Source organism: Podarcis filfolensis (genome assembly GCF_964270895.1).
Source record: "Podarcis filfolensis genome assembly, chromosome: 1".
In the NCBI taxonomy this organism is placed as follows: domain Eukaryota; kingdom Metazoa; phylum Chordata; class Lepidosauria; order Squamata; family Lacertidae; genus Podarcis; species Podarcis filfolensis.
In genome coordinates this window covers 84,083,217-84,103,948 of record NC_139604.1, presented here as the reverse complement: position 1 = coordinate 84,103,948, position 20,732 = coordinate 84,083,217, and the positions used below count along the sequence as shown (strand labels likewise).

General features: G+C 40.9%; 1 protein-coding gene across 4 annotated transcripts in view; it reads right to left on the bottom strand.

Annotated features, from left to right (window-relative positions):
- EXT2 (exostosin glycosyltransferase 2) overlaps positions 1 to 20,732 on the bottom strand; it is a 79,407-nt gene that overhangs the window by 10,780 nt on the left and 47,895 nt on the right. For all 4 annotated transcript variants that reach the window (XR_014545003.1, XM_083601995.1, XM_083601993.1 and 1 more), the window contains 4 exons: positions 19,786 to 19,975; positions 10,552 to 10,718; positions 2,153 to 2,296; positions 667 to 795 (listed from right to left, as the gene is read on the bottom strand). Coding sequence is in view for 3 of the 4 variants with exons in the window: in XM_083601995.1 (XP_083458121.1) it covers positions 667 to 795; positions 2,153 to 2,296; positions 10,552 to 10,718; positions 19,786 to 19,975 (630 nt within the window). In the remaining variant the exon portion in view is untranslated. The remainder of the gene's footprint in view (positions 1 to 666; positions 796 to 2,152; positions 2,297 to 10,551; positions 10,719 to 19,785; positions 19,976 to 20,732) is intronic.

The following is a 20,732-nucleotide window of genomic DNA, read 5'->3' as shown; positions in this document are numbered from 1 at the left end:
AGCAGACCTTGCTAATTGAAGTAATGCCTGGAGGCCTCTAAATCTCATTCCGAGTTGACACACTTTGAAATGAGCAGACAAAGTGAACATCCAGGCCAAGGAAATGTGTTGAAACATGTCAGGAAATTAATTCAGGGATAAAAGTTCATTTAAAAACTGATCTTGCAATTAACATTCCTGCAATTAGCATTCCTATAAATCAGCTGTTGCCAGTTAAGATAGACAGGGATGGATCGGGTTGGATATGTTTTCCCCTTTTAATTTTGCTCAGTGATTTGAACAAAAAATGTTTAACTTGCTCTCCCCTCCATCCCACCCCCACCACCCAACACAACATTTGTCTGGTCAGAATGATCACAGCTAATGGGATCAACACCTCCTTACGCAACCAAAATGGCTCAAACTCCTCAAATCCATATGACATTTGCCCAAAAGTAATAGCTGGGAACATATGGGAGATCTAGATTCAAATCTTTATTATGAAGATCACTGGATAACCCTGAGCCAGTCACTCTGTCTCTCAGCATAAACGTAATCTACTATACAGGGTTGTTGTGAGGGATAGCATGTACATCGAGTTCCTTGGAGGAAGGGTGGGATTTAAAAAATGGCATGAATAAAATACAACATTACCAAGTCTGAGAGAACAGCGGAAGCAAAGCTTACCTTAATGACCGCTTTTCCAGTAACATTGGCCACTAGAAAATTCATGGCAATGTCCTCACAATTCATGTGAGCATCCACCCAGTTCTTGATGTCCCCAGGCATTTTGTATGTGTACAAGTAGTTAAAATACTGCAGAAAGGAAAAGCGATTTGAGATAAAAAAAAGTAATATTTGTGAATATTTGCTGCAGTTGCATGTTTCCTAAACCATAAAAAACCAAGACAGGTTTGAACTGGAATGGGAGTTAAGTAAGCAGGTTCCACTGGGAATTAACAGAGGTTTGCACAAAAAAATTATGCCACATCCTTGCAGCAGTCCCTTTCAGGTTGGCCTTTGCACCAGTGGATGGAACCAACTGTATTTTATGATTACTTTTATTTTATACATGCTCTGAGTACAAACACAATGGAATTAATAATAAAATTAGAATCAAAATTAGAATTAAAAATAAACAAATGCATAATAAATATAAAACAGCAGAAAAACAAAATTGGAGGAGTGTGTGCACTCCAAAACACAGGTGGCATTTTAAAATACCTTTTATTTTAAAAATGTAAAAGATCCTTGCCTGGCGCCACAGAGAGAATGGGCGCTAAAGGAATGTATTCCAAAGGTGGGCATGCCACTACTGGAAAGGTTGTCATTGGTCACCACTATGGGGGCAACTGGAGAAGACTTGTGAGGATTAGTGCAGTACACAAGCAGGTACATGGGAGCAGGCAGCCCCGAAGATACAAATCCACTAGAGGTGTATCATGCCCAACATGTATTCCCACCCCACTGTTCTATTCCCTAATCTCTTCAGTAGCTTAGATACTTGATCCAACATGGCAAGCCGCAATTTGAACTTGCTGGACCAACTACAGTCACGCCTTGGTTTTTAAACAGAATGCGTTCCGGAAGTCCGTTCGACTTCCGAAACATTCAGAAACCAAGATGCGGCTTCCGGAAACACAATCATTACCTCATCATTCCACTCTAAATGTTGCTCAAAACCTTTCCTGATAATCTTAATTGTGCCAGTAGCCTAGATCCAAAGAACCAGTACCACATGGCCATGTAATGTCTGGGCTTGAGCTACACAAACACAGCCTTCCTAATGTCACACGGTGAACTTCTTTCAAATCAATGAATCTTTCAAAAACATTTTTAAAATATGGAATGTGCCATTCAAGGGCAAAGAGATGAATAAAAATAGCCACTTGTATGCAAACATATTAGCCCTTCCCCTCTGCTGAAAAACCCGTAACATTATACCTCTGAGTCTGTATCCAAATATTCCAAACAGATAGACATTTTATTCAAAGGGATCCACCAACAGAATGTGGCTTCTTTCTCCTTCATATCTGCCTTTACCAGCACATTAAAGGAAGATCACCGACGCCTGCATTATGCTATAACGTGTCTACCATCCACTACTGACATACAAGGCTCTGTCCCTATGCCACATGCAAACCCACCACTTCAGAATTATGTCACTTCTTACCTTGTGGTAAAACGCTGCTCCTGTGAGCACCATTGAAACTTCATTGGTCCACTCCGACTCATATTTCCACTTGCTTGTTTCATGGTCCCACAAATGTAGGCGACCAGGATATCCGACAAGCCGGTCAGGGAACTCTCTCCATACCTGCAGAGTATAACTGAGGTGTTATGCTAATGGTATTCGCCAAAAAGATGGACAATTTGGCTTAATATTGTCCCCCCCCCCCCGTCCCCAGAAAATAACAGTTATAGATAAATACAGAATGTCTGCCACAGGTTACAATGGTGTAAATCAGAACTCCCCTGACCAACCTTCCCCTCCCCATTTTGTGATGTTTGCTTCAGCAGCTGCTCTCTCCTTGGGCCTTTCTGAAAGCAGTTGTTACTACTACTACTACTACTACTACTACTACTACTATTATTATATCTGTTCTTGTGGGAATGGTGGGTGTGCCCCAACCCCCTACTGTGGCATCAGGACTGCTGCTGCTCCTTGCCCAATTCTGGTCTACAGCCAACTTTCAGTTGTCCCTCTGTCAACTTGGCAGTGGTTGCTAAATATCACTCTACTGCGCATCAATATAGTACAGGGATCAAGACTCTTCAGGCAGTCTGTCATCCTTATGAGATGTTATAACCAAGTGTCTTCGAAACATTTAAGTTGTTTTCTTGAGCTGTGTTAAGCAGTCATCTGCTTTCATTTCCCTTGCAAAGGGATTATTCGAGATTAAATGGTTGCTTCATACAACAGTCTTTCCTGACAGCCTATTTCACTTTCTTCAATTCCTTTCACCTACCATATGCTCCCCCAAACAGCTTCAGATGTGACTGTTTTTCATTTCAGTCAGTGACCACAGTGACAGTTTGTGATACTGCATTTGGAGCGAGTAAAAAAAAATATCCTAGTGACACAGTAATCTGAAACAATAAATCTTCACAAAGAGTACTTCACACAATATGCACTTTCAAAAATGAAAAAAAAAATGTTTGTGCAAATATGGCTTATTATTACAAAAATAAACAGAAAACAATTTCAGCTTTCATGTTTAGACTTTGGACAGGCGGGTTAAGACAAATGCTTTGATCATGAGGTGAACAGTTTTTATATAGACTAATGTAGTAAAATCTAGTAGTTTTGTATGAATCATTTCCTAGTGTGCCTCAAGTCACTTTTGGACATACATGAGAACTTTTTTATGTTTTTCAACAACTTTCTAGGTGCTTTGGTAGCAGTACTGCTACAGTTTCTTTCCACTTGCCTTGTTCCTGGCACCTGGATACAATCAGGATGCTTATTCCTATCACTTCATTACTCTGCTAGCGACTACCAGATCAAAACACAAGCTGACAAGAATAGGGACAAGTCATCATTAATACACCCCTCAGCTTCTATACAGTGCTGGCTACATTACTCAAAGACACATTTCCCGGAGTGAGCAGGAAAGGAAAGATGCACGTGCCCAATAATACGGTGGTACAAATTGAAGGTAGGCCATTTAAAGAGAGAGGAAGTTCTATCTGTGAAGTGCATTGTTTAGTTATCTGAGGTTATAATTTACACACACACAAAACATATGTGTATGTGTGAATATTTAAAAACAGCATGGGTGCTTCCCTTGCTTGGCACAAGCAATGCTACTGGCACTAATCAGACATTTTAGGGATAATGTGACAGGTGTGCTTCACCCATGTACCACTGTTCACTACAGTGAGCACTGTAAAGCACGGAAGAAGTTGTGTATGCCTGTAAGTAAATACTGAGAGGCAGTACGCCAGTGAATAGCAGTTTCTGCAGAGGGAGCATACTCAGTGGAAGAGCACATGTTCAGCATCAGGCAAGTCCCAGGTTCAAGCCCTAGCATCTCCATTCAAGGGTGTCAGGTAGCAGGTGATGGCAAAGACCTCATCTAGAGGCCAGGAAGGACCACTGGAAGTCAAACAAGTCAGACTAGGCAATGCTGGGCAAATAGTCTGATCTGGTATAATAGCAAGAGAGGGATGTTTCTGGCATGCCCTGCTTGTAAGTTTCCTAGAAACATCTGCCTGGCCACTGCCGAATGCTGGACTTGATGAAGCTTTTGGTCTGATCCAGCAGAGATCTTCTTACTTGTTATATATGTACCAATGGCAATTCATCTCCACTATTACCCGCAAGTGACAGGAGATGTGCATCTCCGCCTTGACGCTTCTGAGTGCTCACCACATTAAACATTGTGATCACCAGTGTATTCACATTAAACATGACTGCCACATAATGTGTGGATTGGTTTTGACAGATCACAGTCAAAACATAAGAAACAATGGAAGAGCTAGCTAACTTCTCATGTGGTCAGTCTACATTTGGTGTCTCCATTTTCACTCTAATAAATGCTTCTTGACTTATTTCATATGGTTTACATCCCAATAATTCAACCAAGACAGTTCTGATGAAAATGCACAAGAATCTTACACAAGAATCTTACTTGCCAAACCCAAAGATTCACACCCTGTCTTTCTGCTCTTCAGTTCCTTCTTTCTCCCTGCTTTTAACGCTGTCAGTCATGCATTAGTGCCACAGAATCTGGGGTTTCACAGCTCAAACCTGGCCTGGTTTCATTTCCCAAACATTTTTCAAACATTATTTTGGTGGCTTTCCCTTCTTCTCTACCCTTATTTTTTATTTTGTTGGCCTTGTCCAAGGATCTAGCATCAGTCCCTTATTTCTGACCCTATGGACAGACCTATAATGCAAAATGGGGAGCAGCTCTCCTTGCAGTCTCTATGGTGTCCCATCCTTTTCTTTGCCCTGCAGAAGTGTTGCTACAGAGTCACTGAGTTTGCGACTCTTTGCACCTACCAGTGCAGAAGTGTTGTGCCATAAAGGCAGATCAGATCATGAGAGGCCAGACAGGAAACTTAAGGGGAAAACTTGGGGGTGGGGGAGGGTTGAAAAGGACAGCTGTAGGGGAAGAGAAGAGATAATGGTTAAAGAGAGACTGGGGAAGAAAGCTGAAAATAGGCAGGCTCAGCTGTGAAGACAGTTTCAGCTGACTAGCATAGTGCATGTATTATAGACTAAGAACATCACAACACTCTGATGTAAACTGAAGTATGTCTATTAAATGGAAGCAGAGGAAGGAACCAGGCAGTGAAATTGAAATAAAAACATTTTAAGGCTTATCATGCTAAATTATATTATTTCAGAAAAATTATACCAGTTGCTTGTATAAGTATGATAAAGCTAGTCTAATTTAGCTTTGAAATATAAGGAGGCCTGTAGTATATCTTATAAACTGACTTATTCATAAATTATCTTAAAAGTACCCTGAGATGCTGGAGTTGTTCCACCTTTCTTCTGCTCTGAAGCACCCAAAACATACTTATGTATAATACAATGATGGAGAAGAAATGAGAGGCTCCCGAAAGGATGGGCTATTTACTACTTCTAAGTTAGGAACAGAGGCAAAACCCAGGTTCCATTCAGACATCACATTCCTTGCCTCCAAACCACAGTTTCATGACCAGAAATGCACAAAGATTGAGCTAGAATGGGTGATAAAGGCAGTCTTAGTCTCTGTTTTATTGCTAACTGGTGACCACATATAAAGGTAATCACATGCTCATATGTTGAAGACAGCATACATTCTTCTATGAACAGTTAAGAAAATATACTCATAGGAAAGTTTTGAGTCTAAACTTTAGATTAATAGGGAAAACAGCTGTTGCTCATATAGGACATAGTGCTCGCTTTATTACCGTAGCAGAAGAATGGCAAAGTGTAAGTCCAGCAACTACATGTCGAAGAGCATTAGAACTAGGTAAAAACGACAACAGCAGCAGCCAAACATTTTTCCATACCTAGCTGACACACTTTGGCTTTGCCCCACGCCTGACTTGTTTTTCTATGAATATACAGGAAGTGTGCCAAGTTAAACCTTAAACAGCAAGAAGAGCAGAAATCTTTGCTCAGCCTCAACAGGCACTTAGCATTTATCATCAATGTGAAACATAAGCCTGCCTCAGGCATTCTATTCACATAAGGAAGCAGGGATGAGCACAGTAAGTTCCCCCTTATCACCACCATGGCTCTTTCAGGGTTCTAAACTCTGTGGGGAGATGCCATGAGCGCATGAGGATCTCCTTGCCTTCCAAGTCTTGGACAAGGAATATGGTCACAGTGATGGGGGTGGAGCTTAGCATGCCTGTCGCCCCCTGTGTGTTGGTTTTACAAGCAAGCTGGGCTACAAGAACAAGCAAGAGTTATCCCTCTTTTTCAGCAGTGGACAGAAGCAGGCAGAGCTGAAACCACTGGCTTCTCACACGGAACACAAGACCGGCAATTCCCAACGCAGAGAGATAAACAGAGAGATTCATAAGCACTACAACTGTTATTAAATGTATATTTTGGGACACAAAGAAACAAATTTTAAACACAACCACGTCATGGTTAAAGAAAGGTAGCTTCCAGCTGCATGAAGGTTGAAAATGAAAAATGTGGTTTAGAGCAAGACTGGTCTGCTTCGCCTTCATTTTCAAAAATTATGTTCAGCTGAATCCATGTTACATTTCTTTGCTCTTTTGCTTTTATCTTTCTTGTAAGGGGAACAGAAACAGCTGATGAATGGGTAGAAATGTTGTATAGTCCTAACTGTTTAAGAGCACAGAACACTATCTGTCAGTACTTCTGTCAACACAATGCTGAAAAGCTGTCCTCTTACTTCTCACAAAGCTTCCATTTCAAGTCACAGAGCCGTAGATATTCGCATGCCTCCTTAAATTAAACAGCACATAGGGGCTATATTGCTCTTGCTTCAGTAGTTTTGCACCATGCAATAAATCATTAGGGACCCTAATAGTTCACTTTTAACAAGTAAAAAAAATGTCTGACACTTTTGAGTGTTACTTTAATTTTTATGGCTGAAAGTGTACAGAGATCAAAGTAACCCCCCTTCTCTTCTTCTTTTTATAAAAAGAGCCTAATCGATACAGCCAGACAAGTCTGTGCTGCTAGAAAGTTCAGCCACATGTTTAAACAAGGTCTGGAGAATAAGCAGAGGAAGAACGTTACCAACATCACGTTTCCAAATGTTTCTCCTGACTGAAGCAAGACACTTAAAAAAGAAACCCTCCTGGTAACATTATATGTTGCTACTGTTCCCTCAGAATTCCCTTGCAAACTGCTCAGAAATGCAACAGATACTTTCTTGGTGAAATACATAAACAGATAAATAAATTACCACAGGCCGAGGACAAGTTAAACATCTGGTAGCCAGCTCAGGCCTGTCAAGCAAGTCAAAGACACTCTGGCCCAGGGAAGATTGATCTGCAGTCACTGATTTGCGGGTTGAAGGTAGGAACTGCATTTATACACACTTCCCCTCATGCTCTTATAGAGGAAACAGCATAAAAAAGGAACTGCCACACTCTGGACGTATGATTCAGTTCCCACCCCCCGGTTAATATTAAAAATTAGCATGGTTGTGCTAAAACAGATATGTTTTAGGGCTCTTTTCTATCCCACATGTATGGCATTGCCCTGGATTCTAGAATTATTCTATAAATTGGTGGCTGTTATGATTATTACTATTTTAAACACACTAAGAGAAAAACAGCTTTTGCAAGACTCAGATGTGTCTGCCAAATCAGAGGAAGCTCTGTCCAAATGGCAGCAAATTCACACAAAGACTATCCAGGCTGTTATTCAGGCAGTTCCACAATCCAAGCATCTGGCCAACATAAGTCAGGCAAACTAGGTAAAATGGACCCTGAAGTTCAAATGTGGGACTGGGAGTTACAGATCCCCAGTTCACTGAATCCCAGTCACTGAATCACTATATTGCCTTGAGAAACTAACTTAGCCTCTTTAACATGAGCCACTGTGAAGTGATCTATATATGGAAAGAGTGGTCAGTGTGTGTTTGGTATAATTTCTGATGTTCTTACGTTTAAAGTGAAATACGAGCTGCAGCTTCCTCCTGCCCATGTCCAAGGTCCTCCAAGCCCCAACATCAGAGATATGGCTGGCTGGGACACATCAGAGCACGTTCATAGTGGGCTTCCTTAGGGGGATTATTTTGCGCCCTTCTTTATGGCTTTTTGCCACCTTGTGGAGACCTTTCTATTTCAATAATAGGCATTTGGCCTGTCAAGTCACTGATGGTTCTTGCATTCTCCCAGATTTTTCTTAACAAATTTTACCTTTATATCCTCCTCTCTATATTATAATTTGTTGTAAGTTTTGATTTATCGAATCTAAGCCACACTTAGAATGCAAATTCTTCAAGTACACAAAAACAACGCATATACAGGTACTCCAGCCAATTCCCCAGATTACAGCTGACCATGCCCTTTGCCAGCAGTCCAGACACATGAGATTATTTAGCCAAGTCTATTCAAACCAACATGCCACAGTCCTCTCGGAGACTTGCCCAAGGAAACTGCTTATTTGAAAGCAGTCCCATGTCAAGATCTCTCTTCTTTCTGAAAGCTTATGTGTCAAAGGAAAACTTATCCTCTGTCCTTCCTGGTGTGTTCTGAACCAGAGCAGGCTACATGTTCATTTGTCTAGCCTTCCATTGTGAATACACAGCTGTTCTGTACTTGTCCACACTCCTGTTTGAGTGTAACCTTCCATCCTCCATGTTTCCCCAAAAGAAGAAAATATAAGCTTGGCTGCTCATATAACTGCTAATCCCCATGGGAGAACCTCCCTGTCTGGAGACACATATGGCATACTTAAATCTCTTTTTTCCACATATATTTTATTATTGTTTAAGTCAGTATGTCAGTTGTCAAACCAACTTCATATAATGTCAACTGTCTTAAGTTTATTCTTCATGATTATGGAGAAAAATCTAAAGAGTACTTTTGTACTAAGCTACTGTTAGTTCACCCACTCCTTTCTAATTCTTTCTTAGTTCCTTATTTGAGAATCCAGACCATATCATTCCCCTCTCTGCCACTTAAAATAATATCCCCCTCTTATTAAAAAAACAACCCTGCACACTTAAAGGGAAAACAAGCTTTCTGACATGACTTCATCTTCTCCTCTCACACCTTCAACTTCCAGCCAAACCCAATGACTTTTCCTAAATTATTCTGTAATGTTCAGCACTGTCAACTTCTTTGATTTCTATAGCTTCCACAATGCTGAACCCCAGGAGTGGTGAACCTCACACCCTTGGAGGGCACCACAAAATTAATGTGGTCTGATGACACTGCCAACAGCAGTGCCAACAGGTACTGGCAACAATGCAATCAGCACGTACTCTCTCGATCTTTGCTCATCCTGGCTACCACCTGGATGCTAATGTTCTTTTTTGGGGAGAAGAGTCTCAATAGGGTTGTAAGTTATACAGATTTTCTATACCTTTTATCAGTTTGTGTTCAGGCCTGGTGACAGGACTGCACTGCTCTTGGTCACCTTGATTGATGACCTTTATTGAGATAAGAATAAGGGGAGTGCGACCCTGTGCTTCTGGTTTATCTCTTAGTCCCTTTTGACGGCATCAGCCTGGACAGACTCTGTGGTGTGGCTCCTATCTATGGGGTTTGTTTCAGAGAATGGTACTGGGTGATTGCCAAAGGCAGCTGCGTTGTGAAGTATTGCTGGGCACACTCACCCCCCCCCCAATATGAAGCTGTTGGGGATGATCTTTAGGAAATTTGTTGTGTGGCCATGCAAGCCCAAAACCAGTATCTAGACATAGTGGTGGGTTGGATGGGGGCTTGTAATAGCTGTAGCAGTCACTCCAGGATCTTCGAATCCCTTTTCCAGGGACTCCTGCCAGGTAGGGTGTGGCAGGTGGTTATAGGGCCTTTTCAGTGGTAGCATCCTGGTTGTGGAATGTGCTGTTTTATTTTCTGCTCTTGACTTACTTTTATGCTGCTTCATATTTTATGGTATCATTCCTATGGTTATTGTATATTTAATTTGTTTCTATTTTATGTTAAGCTGTCCTGAGAGAATTTTGGGGAGGCCTATGCCATAATAATCATCCAATGTGCTATAGACAAACTTTTGCTTATAGTAGAAGACTAAACGGGCAACACAGAAAGACAGGTTTTGGAAATCCCCAAAAAGCGTCATGAGAGAAATACAAATATAGTTTCCTCTCTGCTTCTGTCCAAGAGTTTCATCTTTCAGGCTCTCTGGCACACATCTTTATGTGCTAACCTTGCATATGAGTTGGAAAAGAACTATAACTAATCCTCCCTCCATGCTGGGGGAGCAAGGGCAGCAAAATGCAAAGATAATATTTTCTGAAGATTAACAACATTTCCTGGATAGCTGCAAGAACTTTATGCTGATTATGCATCATGGCACTACTTGAAGGTTAAGAACATTTTAGCTGAGGATTTGTCCCCAGAAGCATTTAACTCAATCAACTCAAGTCATGCAAAAAGCAGAAGCCGTCTTACCTCATAACCAAACTGCAGCTCATCTGATGTCAACATGATTATGTCATCATCAATGGCCAACACTGCTTCCGTTTCAATCTCATTATAGGGGAAGAAACGGTTACTCAACTTGTTTTCTGTGGTCCGTACAACCTTTAGTGGCACTCGAACTTTCGGCCAAACAGTTTCTGTGAAGAAGAACAAAATCTAAGATTTTATTTGTGTTTTTGCTGTATCTCATCTGCAGTTTTATTACACCTTCACACACACCCCCAATCAAGTCCTTGTGCTCTATGCATGTACTAGGCCATGAGTACAGCAGGACAATTAAACTATGGGAGGGATTGACTTGACAAACCCTGTCAGTGGAAGCCCTACGCATCGGTGTCTGCTTGCACAATGGGACTGTTTTCCCCTCTCCTCCTCTCACAAATGGCTGTGGGAGAACCCCAGAACAGCATGCGGTGAGAGGGGAGAGGGAATAATTTTGTCTGGAAAGCTGATATGCTTGTACTGATACAACATTTATAACTGCACAACACTGAACTTCATCCAATGTATTCCAACACTCCAATTAATTCAAATAACCTTGAGATACAGGTACAACTTTGAATACTACTAGCAGTAAGAACATACATCATTATTTAATACAGGGGTGGGGAACCCATACTTCTGTGTGTGTGTGTGTGTGTGTGTGTGCGTGTGTGTTTGTTTGTTTTTGCATGCACACATTCCAACGACTGATGGGGCAAAAGCAGATGGGACAACCCCCCCCCCCCAAAAAAGGAAAAAAAGTATGTACCTCTATCTTCCCTTTGTTACAAATACACATGCACCAGACACCAAGCACTCAGCACTTTCTAACACTCATACATGCACTCCAACACATCAGGCAAGCAGGTCAGTAACTCACTCAGCACTCCCAGCCCTCTCTACTCCAGATCTGGGAGAAGGGGGTAACTGGAAAGAACCCTCTGCCTTCACTTTACAGAAAAGGCAGGCAGAGGGCTCATTGCCAATCATGGCACTGTGGTGCTTAGCACTAAGACCAGACAAGAGATCCCTCTCCTGCCTTTTACTCACAAGGAGACGTTCTCTCTGATCTTAGTACTGTGGCACTGATATCAGGCCTAAGAGATCCCTTTCACTGCTCTGTGACTGACATCATATGGTATTAGTAGGTACACATAAAAGAGATGTACATGAAAACATCTCTGTTTCCTGAAAACACAGTTGATGGAGATTATGGTCAGATGTCCATTTTCACTGCTAGGAGAGTCTGATTTCATAGTTTACAGAGTACTCCAAAAGAACGTATAAAGTTCTGCACACTTCAGATGCTGGCATCCAAACATAATACCTGAGACAGCTTCCTTAGGAAAACTGTACCCCTTTCCAAACCACACTAAACAACTATGAAAAGAAAGTTTACCTTGGAGGGGTTTTAAGAAAGGCGGAATTGGCCCAGATGAGCAAAAGAAACAAGAAATACAGAGTGAGAGGTTTTGGAAATATAATCATTTCAGTTTCCTACTCCAAGGTGGCCCTTGTTAAAACTAAAAAAATGTTTTATATAATTAATTCTTACTAGCACTCTTAGTGAGGCCTTGGTTCAGTGGCAGAACACACACTTTGTGTGTACACAAATACACAGAAGCTACAGAGAGGGGCAATAAGGTATACACTCCAGAAAAGGCTGGGTATGAATCAGATGAGATGGAAGAGGAACGGAGCCATGTGAGTATCTAGTGAGACACAAGAGAAGATGAGAGGAGGAAATGGTGGCTTTCTAGAGCTATGTTCTGTGACACTGTGATGACCTAAATATAAGTTCCTTACCTAAACAAAAATTCTAGTCGCTCTCAGTAGTAGACAATTTAATTTTTGTATGTTTTTGTATATTTCCTTAACTCCAAACAATTGCAAGAAATTAACAGACCCTGTTTACTGAACCGGGTGACCTAAGGCACTATCTTAGTTTAGTTTTACCTCAAAAGGTCATAGTGAGAAGAAACAGGCTAAGGCCAGATGTGTCACCCCACATGTTCTTTAAGGGATGGTTGGGACAGACAGACAGATATCCATCTTTAGCAGGTTGTGCATCATTTCAGCTTGAAACAGGAAACGTTTTTATTTTTTATTTTTTGCACTGCATCTAAATAGAGGTAAGTTCACTAAATTATTAGCCTTCTACTGTCAGCATTGCTAAGGAGCAGGAATAAACTGTGTTAGAGATCCGTGTGTTATCTAAACGTCATATAGGTATAACTACCAATAGTGAAGTGAGGATGCTACGGAGGTGACAGCAATTTCAAGTTGTAGAATATGGTGTGGCAATAGCAGTGGAAACGAGATCAACTCTTAACATTGTAACTTTTACCCACTCTGCATAATTTTCTTGAGCTTAAAAACCATCAGTTTAGAGTTAAATGTTAATGAAAAGTTATTGGATAAGAAGGGAGAATTATAATAATGTTTCTGCCTACACAAATATTTCTAGCAGCAGACATTTAGACCACAATATTTATTTTAGCAAATGCAGACTAAGTGAAAAACATCAGTTTCTCCTATAACACTGCAAAGCTTCCAAGCAGTCTCTTTTTTAAAATTAATATCCTATGTGCAAGTCATATGCATTTGTTGGCACTCTGGCTGAGCCGACAATCCTCCTTACACACTGAACACTCTGCTAATGATGTCTAACTATCTATTTACATACATGCAGCCAATAGCCCTCAAAGGCTCTTTAATACTCCAATGAGAGAGCATTTATGGTTTTCTGAAAGATTTGATACTTGTAAGCTGACCCTTCTGGATTCATTTATTATTTTATTTATTTATTTCATAAAATTGATACAACACTTGACTGGGTTTTTAAAAACAAACAAAACAAAAACAAAACACCCCTCGAAAGATAAAACAGTAAAATCAAGAAAAATGTACAACCCTACTTTAAAACATACAAAAGTTAAAATACTAAAACAGATTAAAATTGTTGCAAAGTGTGGACACTGCCACACTAAATGATCAAGTTCTTTTAAATGTAGAACAGGTGTTACGGGGCACCTGTAGTAGTGCCAATTCTGCTGATCGAAGTGGTCGAGTGGGCAGGTGTGGCACAAGGCGACCTCATAGGTAAACTGGTCCCAACTTGTTATGGGCTTTATATGCTAATGTTAACACCTTGAACTTGGCCCAGTAGCAAATTGGCAACCAGTGCAGATCTCTGAGCACAAGTGTATATGCTGACAAGGCCTCACTCCTGTCAGCAATTGTGCTGCGGCATTCTGCACTAACTGCAGCTTCCAGATTAATTGTGAAGGAAGTTCCACATAAGAGTGCATTGCAATAATCTATTCTTGAAGTAACTAGTGCATGAACTATGGTAGCGAGGCTTTCCTGGTTGAGGAGTGCCTGTAGCTGTGGAACCACCCAGAGTTAGTAAAAGGCACTTATAGCTACTGAGGCTACCTGAGCATCCAGTGGCGGATAGATCCAGAAGCAACCCAGACTGTGAACCTGCTCCTTCAGAGGGGAGTGCAACCCTATCCAGGGCAGGCAACTGAACAGTTTCTCAGACAATGGAGCTACTCATCCACAGTGCCTCTGTCTTGCCATGATTCAAGCTCAGCTTTTCTAATCCTCATCCATTTCACCATGGATGATTCAGATGTTATGGAGAAACAGAGCTGAGTATCATCAGCATACTGATAGCACCTTGCCCTGAATCTCCCAATGACCACTTCCCAACGGCTTCATGTAGATATTAAATAGCATCAGAGATAAGATAGTCCCCTGCGATACCCCAGAATGTAGCTGCCAGGGGCCAGAAAGGCACTCTCCCAATGCTACGCTCTGGACTCGGTCCTGAAGGTAGGGATTGGAGCCACTGTAATACAGGGCCCCCAATTCCCATTCCCTAGAGCCGGTCAAAGACGAAACCATGGTTGAAAGGATCAAATGCCAAGAAGAGATCAAGAAGCAGGTGCAGTGTCACACTCCCCCTGCCCTGCACTCTGCAAAGGTCATTCATCAGGGCGACCAAGGCTGACTCAGTTCCTTAGCCAGGCCTGAACCCAGATTGGAAAGATCTCTTTCAATTGTAAGAATGCAGTAGACCTTAGGTTGCAGCTGCACACAATACAGCTCAAAAAGGTCCTGCTGATTCTTTATTCAGAAACCAATTCTTGAGCTGGGGAGTCTAGTGTTGCTACCTTTGTTAATGGAAACAACCTGTGTTTGTTAATTTCTGGATTTTACTACAATTATAGTTCCCTGGGCTTCTAAGGACCAAGGTGGCAGAGCACAAGCTCTAGAATTTTGTGCAATTAATAGTTTCAAGCTATGTCACACAACATTATGCCTGACTTCAATTTACACGACTTACAATCTTGTAACATGTTTGTTAGTATTGTTTCATTTTAAAATAAAACAGAAGAAGCACACCAGAAATGTCAGGTAGTCAATAAGATACTAGGGTGGGGGCTTCAAACTTGCCTGTAGCTTTACACTCTTACAGTGAACACTGGCATGAGTTCATTTTCTTTCCCTTTAATTTTTGCTTTTCCTGTAGCAAAGGCTTACAATATTTTTTTATTATACAACCAAGTTACAAATTGAAAATTGGTAATACATAAGAGAGATGAATTTATACAGTTACTATGGGGCCATCAATGGGGAATTGTGGGGAGAGGTGGATAAGCTAACTGGTTTTATATCCACCGATGCAGTAGCCAATATTAAGAGCCAATTTCAAATCTGAATTTACTGTAGGGCCATCATGAGCAAAAATTACCTTTGATGTTCTCTTTCTAGTTCCCATTAATGTATATCAAAAATACAACTGGTTCAAATAACAGAAAACGTACCTGACTTTGCTCAAAGCCAGAAATGTGTTCCCTATACAGCACTGGCCAGGATATCCTGCATTTGATACTCAACCAGGTTAATGGTCCCAGCTTTACTATAACCAATTAAAAGAGAATAGCCATAAATGTGCAGATACTACCGTAGGGTAATAAACTAGACCTTATCGTTGACAGCGGTGTGCATTACTAACTTCAAACTCATTCCTTGTCCTAATCCATCAGAAACTTCCTGGCTTTAATAGGCTATAAATGGCAGAAGCTTTGAAGTCCAAGGATTAGGAGCCGTAATAGACAGACTGAATGAAAGACTTAGTGAAACCAAGTTCTGCTATCCAACCAAAGAGCTAGGTGGAACGAACTGTATGCATTTGAATTAAAACAAATTAAATTAAACCCCTCGACAGCAGACCAGGACATTCCACAACCTATCCAAGTGTTAAAAATACATAGATGAAGGGGGTAGCTGGCGGTCACATAAGAAAGTTATTAAAATACATACCTATTAGAAAGTAAAGCTAAATAACTAAGTCTCAGTAAGGAAACAAACCTATGACCTTCAGGGCCAATTATTTTTCATGTCAACAACTTAATATATTTTCAACAGTATATCAATGAAAAAGGGTTATATAATGATCTGCTACAATGAACAGAGTTTTAAGCTTAAAAATAGTGAAATACTACTTGGCCATGACAATTTTGCTATCAAATAATTTGGCTTCATCCAAATCTCAGGATTAAATAAACGAACATGCACACACACAGGGGAGAGATGGTAAGAAGCCATGTGAGCTTAAGAAACCCAATGATTGTTCTGCTCTCAAGAGGCAGGACACATACATTTTATAACAAAGCTTCAGATAGGCTTCTTTTATTCAAAGGAACAAAAATATTTCACCCAAATGCAAAATATTTCAGTATCTATGAACTACATGCATCAGATAAAGCTGACCAGTAATCAACTGACCAATCAGTGTTCACATAATCAACCCCCTTCTACCCCAAATCATTTCTAGTATTCTATCTCTTTGACACACTAAAAGCACAACAGCTCAAAGTACTAGAAAGAAAGTGCATGTTTTTATTTATATAAAAAGAAAGTGGAAACACACACCCAGAAATCAGTGTGTGAACTTGGACAGGGCAACACACACAATTCTGGTATATATACATACACCTTTGTGTATGTATGAAGACATGAACCACCACCTACTTCTAACTTCCCTCACACAACTTCTCTTCCTCAAGAAACACAAAGGGAGGGATCCGGATCCCATACTCCTTCACTATTCTTTTGTCCAGTTGCTAGAAAGAAACAAACAAAAAGGAGAGAGCACTGGAGGATCATGGTCCCCTAAATAAATCTCCACTCCTAAGGCAATTGTTGGAGCTTGGTCTGGGCTGTGGAGAAGGATGCAACATGCCATGTCCTTTTCTTTATCCCAAGCTGACCAACAATTCTGAGAAGTTCTGGTGAACAGTAGTGGGCAGTCAGTGACTTCTTCGCCTTGTTGATACCACTGCTGCCTGCCCCAAGAAAACTGGAGTGTAGCAGGTTCAAGGCATATGCTCAAGGGAAGAGTGGGCAGCAAGTTACTCCATTTTCCTCCTAGCTTGGCAGCATATCCAATCCATGGTTACTCAGCAATTTATGGCTGGTGCGATCACGTTAGCTTTGACTGTCTTTGACTAGAGATCCATAAGCAAGCACAACAGGCCACAGGGTTTATTCGTTGTAGGCCATTATAACCTGTACTCTCAGCACTCAAGTGCTGTAAAAGCAGTTTACAATCAGGGATTCAGGTGAAAATGGATTTAAATAATCTTCCAAAAGGGCTTGGAGGTGACAAGCAGCCACTTGTGCACTTTACTGAAGAGGGGCTTTTTCACAGCCAGTCAGTACTTGTTGCAATACTTAGAATTCAGGGAGGCTCTCTTTAGACGTGACCTTGTAACTGCCCATTCTAAAGGTAGCTGGGACAACTCCAGTAATTCATCACTTCACTGCTTGGTGGCATCTACTACTACTAGAGGTCAATACCCACCCTCTCTCAACCTCTTAAACTGCACCCTCCATTTTCTGCACACAGACAAAGTTATGCGGCACACGCATATTATGCCAAAGGGCAATATGTCAAGAAGCGTTGGAATATATATTGTTCCATGTATGTTTTATTGTTTAGTTTATTGGAATGGAAATATATGTTCAAAACAGACCTTAAGAAAGAAACACACATTTCTATTTTTTAATAATAATAATAATAATAATAATAATAATATGCCACCCATCTGATTGGGTTGCCCCAACCACTCTGGGCAGCTCCCAACAAATTAAAACATCAGTAAGACATCAAACATTTAAAACTTCCCTATACAGGGCTGCCTTCAGATGTCTTCTAAAAGACAGATGGCTGTTTATTCATTTCTGATGAGAAGGCATTCCAAAGGGCGGGCACGGCTACCAAGAAGGCCCTCTGCCTGGTTCCCTGTAACCCCACTTCTCACAATTTAATGTATACTGAGGAAGGACCACGGGTTAAATTAGCTGTGGGAACCTTGCAACATGAGGGCCACAGTTCCTCATGGGTGACCTTCCAGGGGCCACATGCCAGCGGCATGTGTGGCCAGAGATAAAAGTGATCAGGCCCAGAAGCATATGGGAGAAGAATAACAGATGAAACTCTTACCTTTAAACAGTAGACTAAATTTCAGCCATGCAAAAGCCAGAGGTTTTTACACACACACACACACACACACACACACACACACACACACACACCCCACTTCCTTCCATCCAGGCAAGCAAGAGGCATTAACAGAGTTCAAGGACACATTCAGCCGGGCAAAAGCACTCAAAGAGAGTGCTGGGGAGGAGGCATGGCCTGACAGTGTCCTGGAGGCCTGCATCCCTGGGTTAAACATTCTGACTTTGAGAATGCGTTCTTAGATTCTAGAGAATTTCAAGCAATGGGAAATTCAGCAAAATCAGGCTCCATGCAGAAATGCAATGTTCAGTTATACACTTGATAATTCTATTACCTCAAGGCAAGAAAGTGAAATTCACTAACCGTCAATTAACATTTACTCATCACTGGTAGGTGAACATGCAGTTTGGTTGAGATGGCATACAACATTCTAGGGTCTAAGCAGTAATTTCATGGGACATTTGAAATATACTGATATTAAAGTTCATGAAAAGGTTCACTGTTAAATTTTGGTAGGATTTGCTCTATTTAGAAGAACAAGAGTACAATGAAGTGAGAACTGAAGGTAACAAATAGGGCTTGGAAAAGCAATAAGCACTGGCACACCAGAGTCATTCATGAGATGAAGCCTAGCTTTTAAACAATTGGTCAGTATTTTCATGAGTATGGTCTGGCAGGGAAGGAAAACTTCCATTGGCAAACAGTCTGTGGTTGCTTTTGACTTAATAGCTGAACAGAGCAGCACCCAATATTTTATTTTAAGTGCATATTTTCCTTTTATAGTAATATTTCACGACTTGCCAAGTAAGTGATCTACTTTGTGATTTTGAAAATCTGAACATGGAAGTTGCATAACTTGCTTAAAAGGAGACAAGGGAAGAGAAATTGGAGTTATAGAATCAAGTATACTTGTGCCTTGAACCACTGTATTTTAATTTCTATTCTGCTTTTTCTCAAGATGGTTATACTGAAATTAAATTACATTTAGGAATTCACAGTACTGTGCATCTACTTAAAATCTGGGCACTAAAAGCCATTAAACAGTGAAGTACAGTATCCACAACGTTTTTCAAAGGCTTCAACTTTCACAGCGTTCTTAACAGAGTTCCACAACTGATGGACAATCACAAAAAATACTTCTCTTTCCTCAATAGTACGGTCAAAAGTAAGCTCCAAAGAATATTGTGCTTAAGCTGTTATGGCAGGTATGTGAAACCTTGGTACTACAGACCTAGTTAGGCACAGCAGTGGTCCTAATTTGGCTCATGAGGCAATTTCCTCCAAGCCAACGTTGTATGCACATCAGCTGTGGTGCAGGTAAAGCTGTGGCTCTTAAGGAACAATCAGGAACCTTAAAAGTGGTGCTCCTGATTGTTCAATGATTAGCAGAGCTTGCATCCAGATGCAATTAATTTAGAGGCCAGATGCAAGCCCTGCCAGAATCAGCAACACTCAGGAACTCTGGAGAACAACTGATCCCTGTTGGAAGAGAGGTTTTAAGTCACTGCCAATCAGTGTTTGAGAGGTGACTTCAAGCCCCAGTGAGTTCCTTCACAGGCATGGCTTAGATCACCCCCATGCTTATGAAGGAAGCTCTTCTGTTTTCAGCAAGACCCGACTTCAAGCCAGGATGCAAAGGAAAAATGGGTCACCTGACAGGAGGAGCTTGGTTCCCCACAACTTACCTTCTGGTGGAACTTTGTTCTGGTTGTTCCAAACTACTAACAACTTTGAAAGGCTAGGCACCTTTGAGACTTCAGTGATGACTCTAAAGAGGCTCTCAACCCGATCATAGGTCAGGACAATAGCAGTGAAGCCTTGCGACTGAGGTGGAATCAGCGGAAGAAATAGTGGATTGCTTACGCTGCTCCATTTCTGCAGAAAGGAAAGAAGTAGGATTAAACAAAGGTCACTTTTCAGTAATAAAATAGGAATAAATCAACTGAATGCAATTTCCATCATTAGGTCCAGATCAGCACACCAACAAAGTAAGCATTTTAGAGGGAAAACTGGTCTTTGAAAGACTCTTTTTGTGATAGAACACCAATCTCTGTTAAATATAAATATGTTCTATGCATTTGTTCAAGTCATAATAAAAACTATCAAGTACGTTCAGGTATACCGGAGAATAAAAGACAGATTACTGGAAAACCAGAAAGATTCGGCTACCCTGGCTTGCTTCTTCCCCACACCTCTCTTCCCAAAAGGAAGCTTAATCTTTATATGAATTCAGACTAGGCCAACAAACAGAAAACCAGCCTAGTGCCACAGTTTCTGGGGGGAAATGAAGTAAAAAGAGGCAAATTAATAAACCTGACATAAAATGGGCACAAATAAAAAGGAAAACATACTCTTGGTTCAATACAGAAGGATAAAAAAGCAACCTTCAACAAAAATAGGCTTGTTCTATGGTTTTAAACAGTCTACCTTTCAAGCATTTTAAAAAACAAGAAAAGAGACAAAGATCAACTTTAGTTATTTACTCCACCTAATGTTCCCTAAATACTTTTAAAAGACTTATTTTACCATCATAAGGAAGCCAATTTAGCTGGCAGAGATGCAGATAAGGCACAGTAGAGCCAAAATGTAGAGTCCCAACAGAATGCATTTTGTAGTATACATTTCTTTTCCC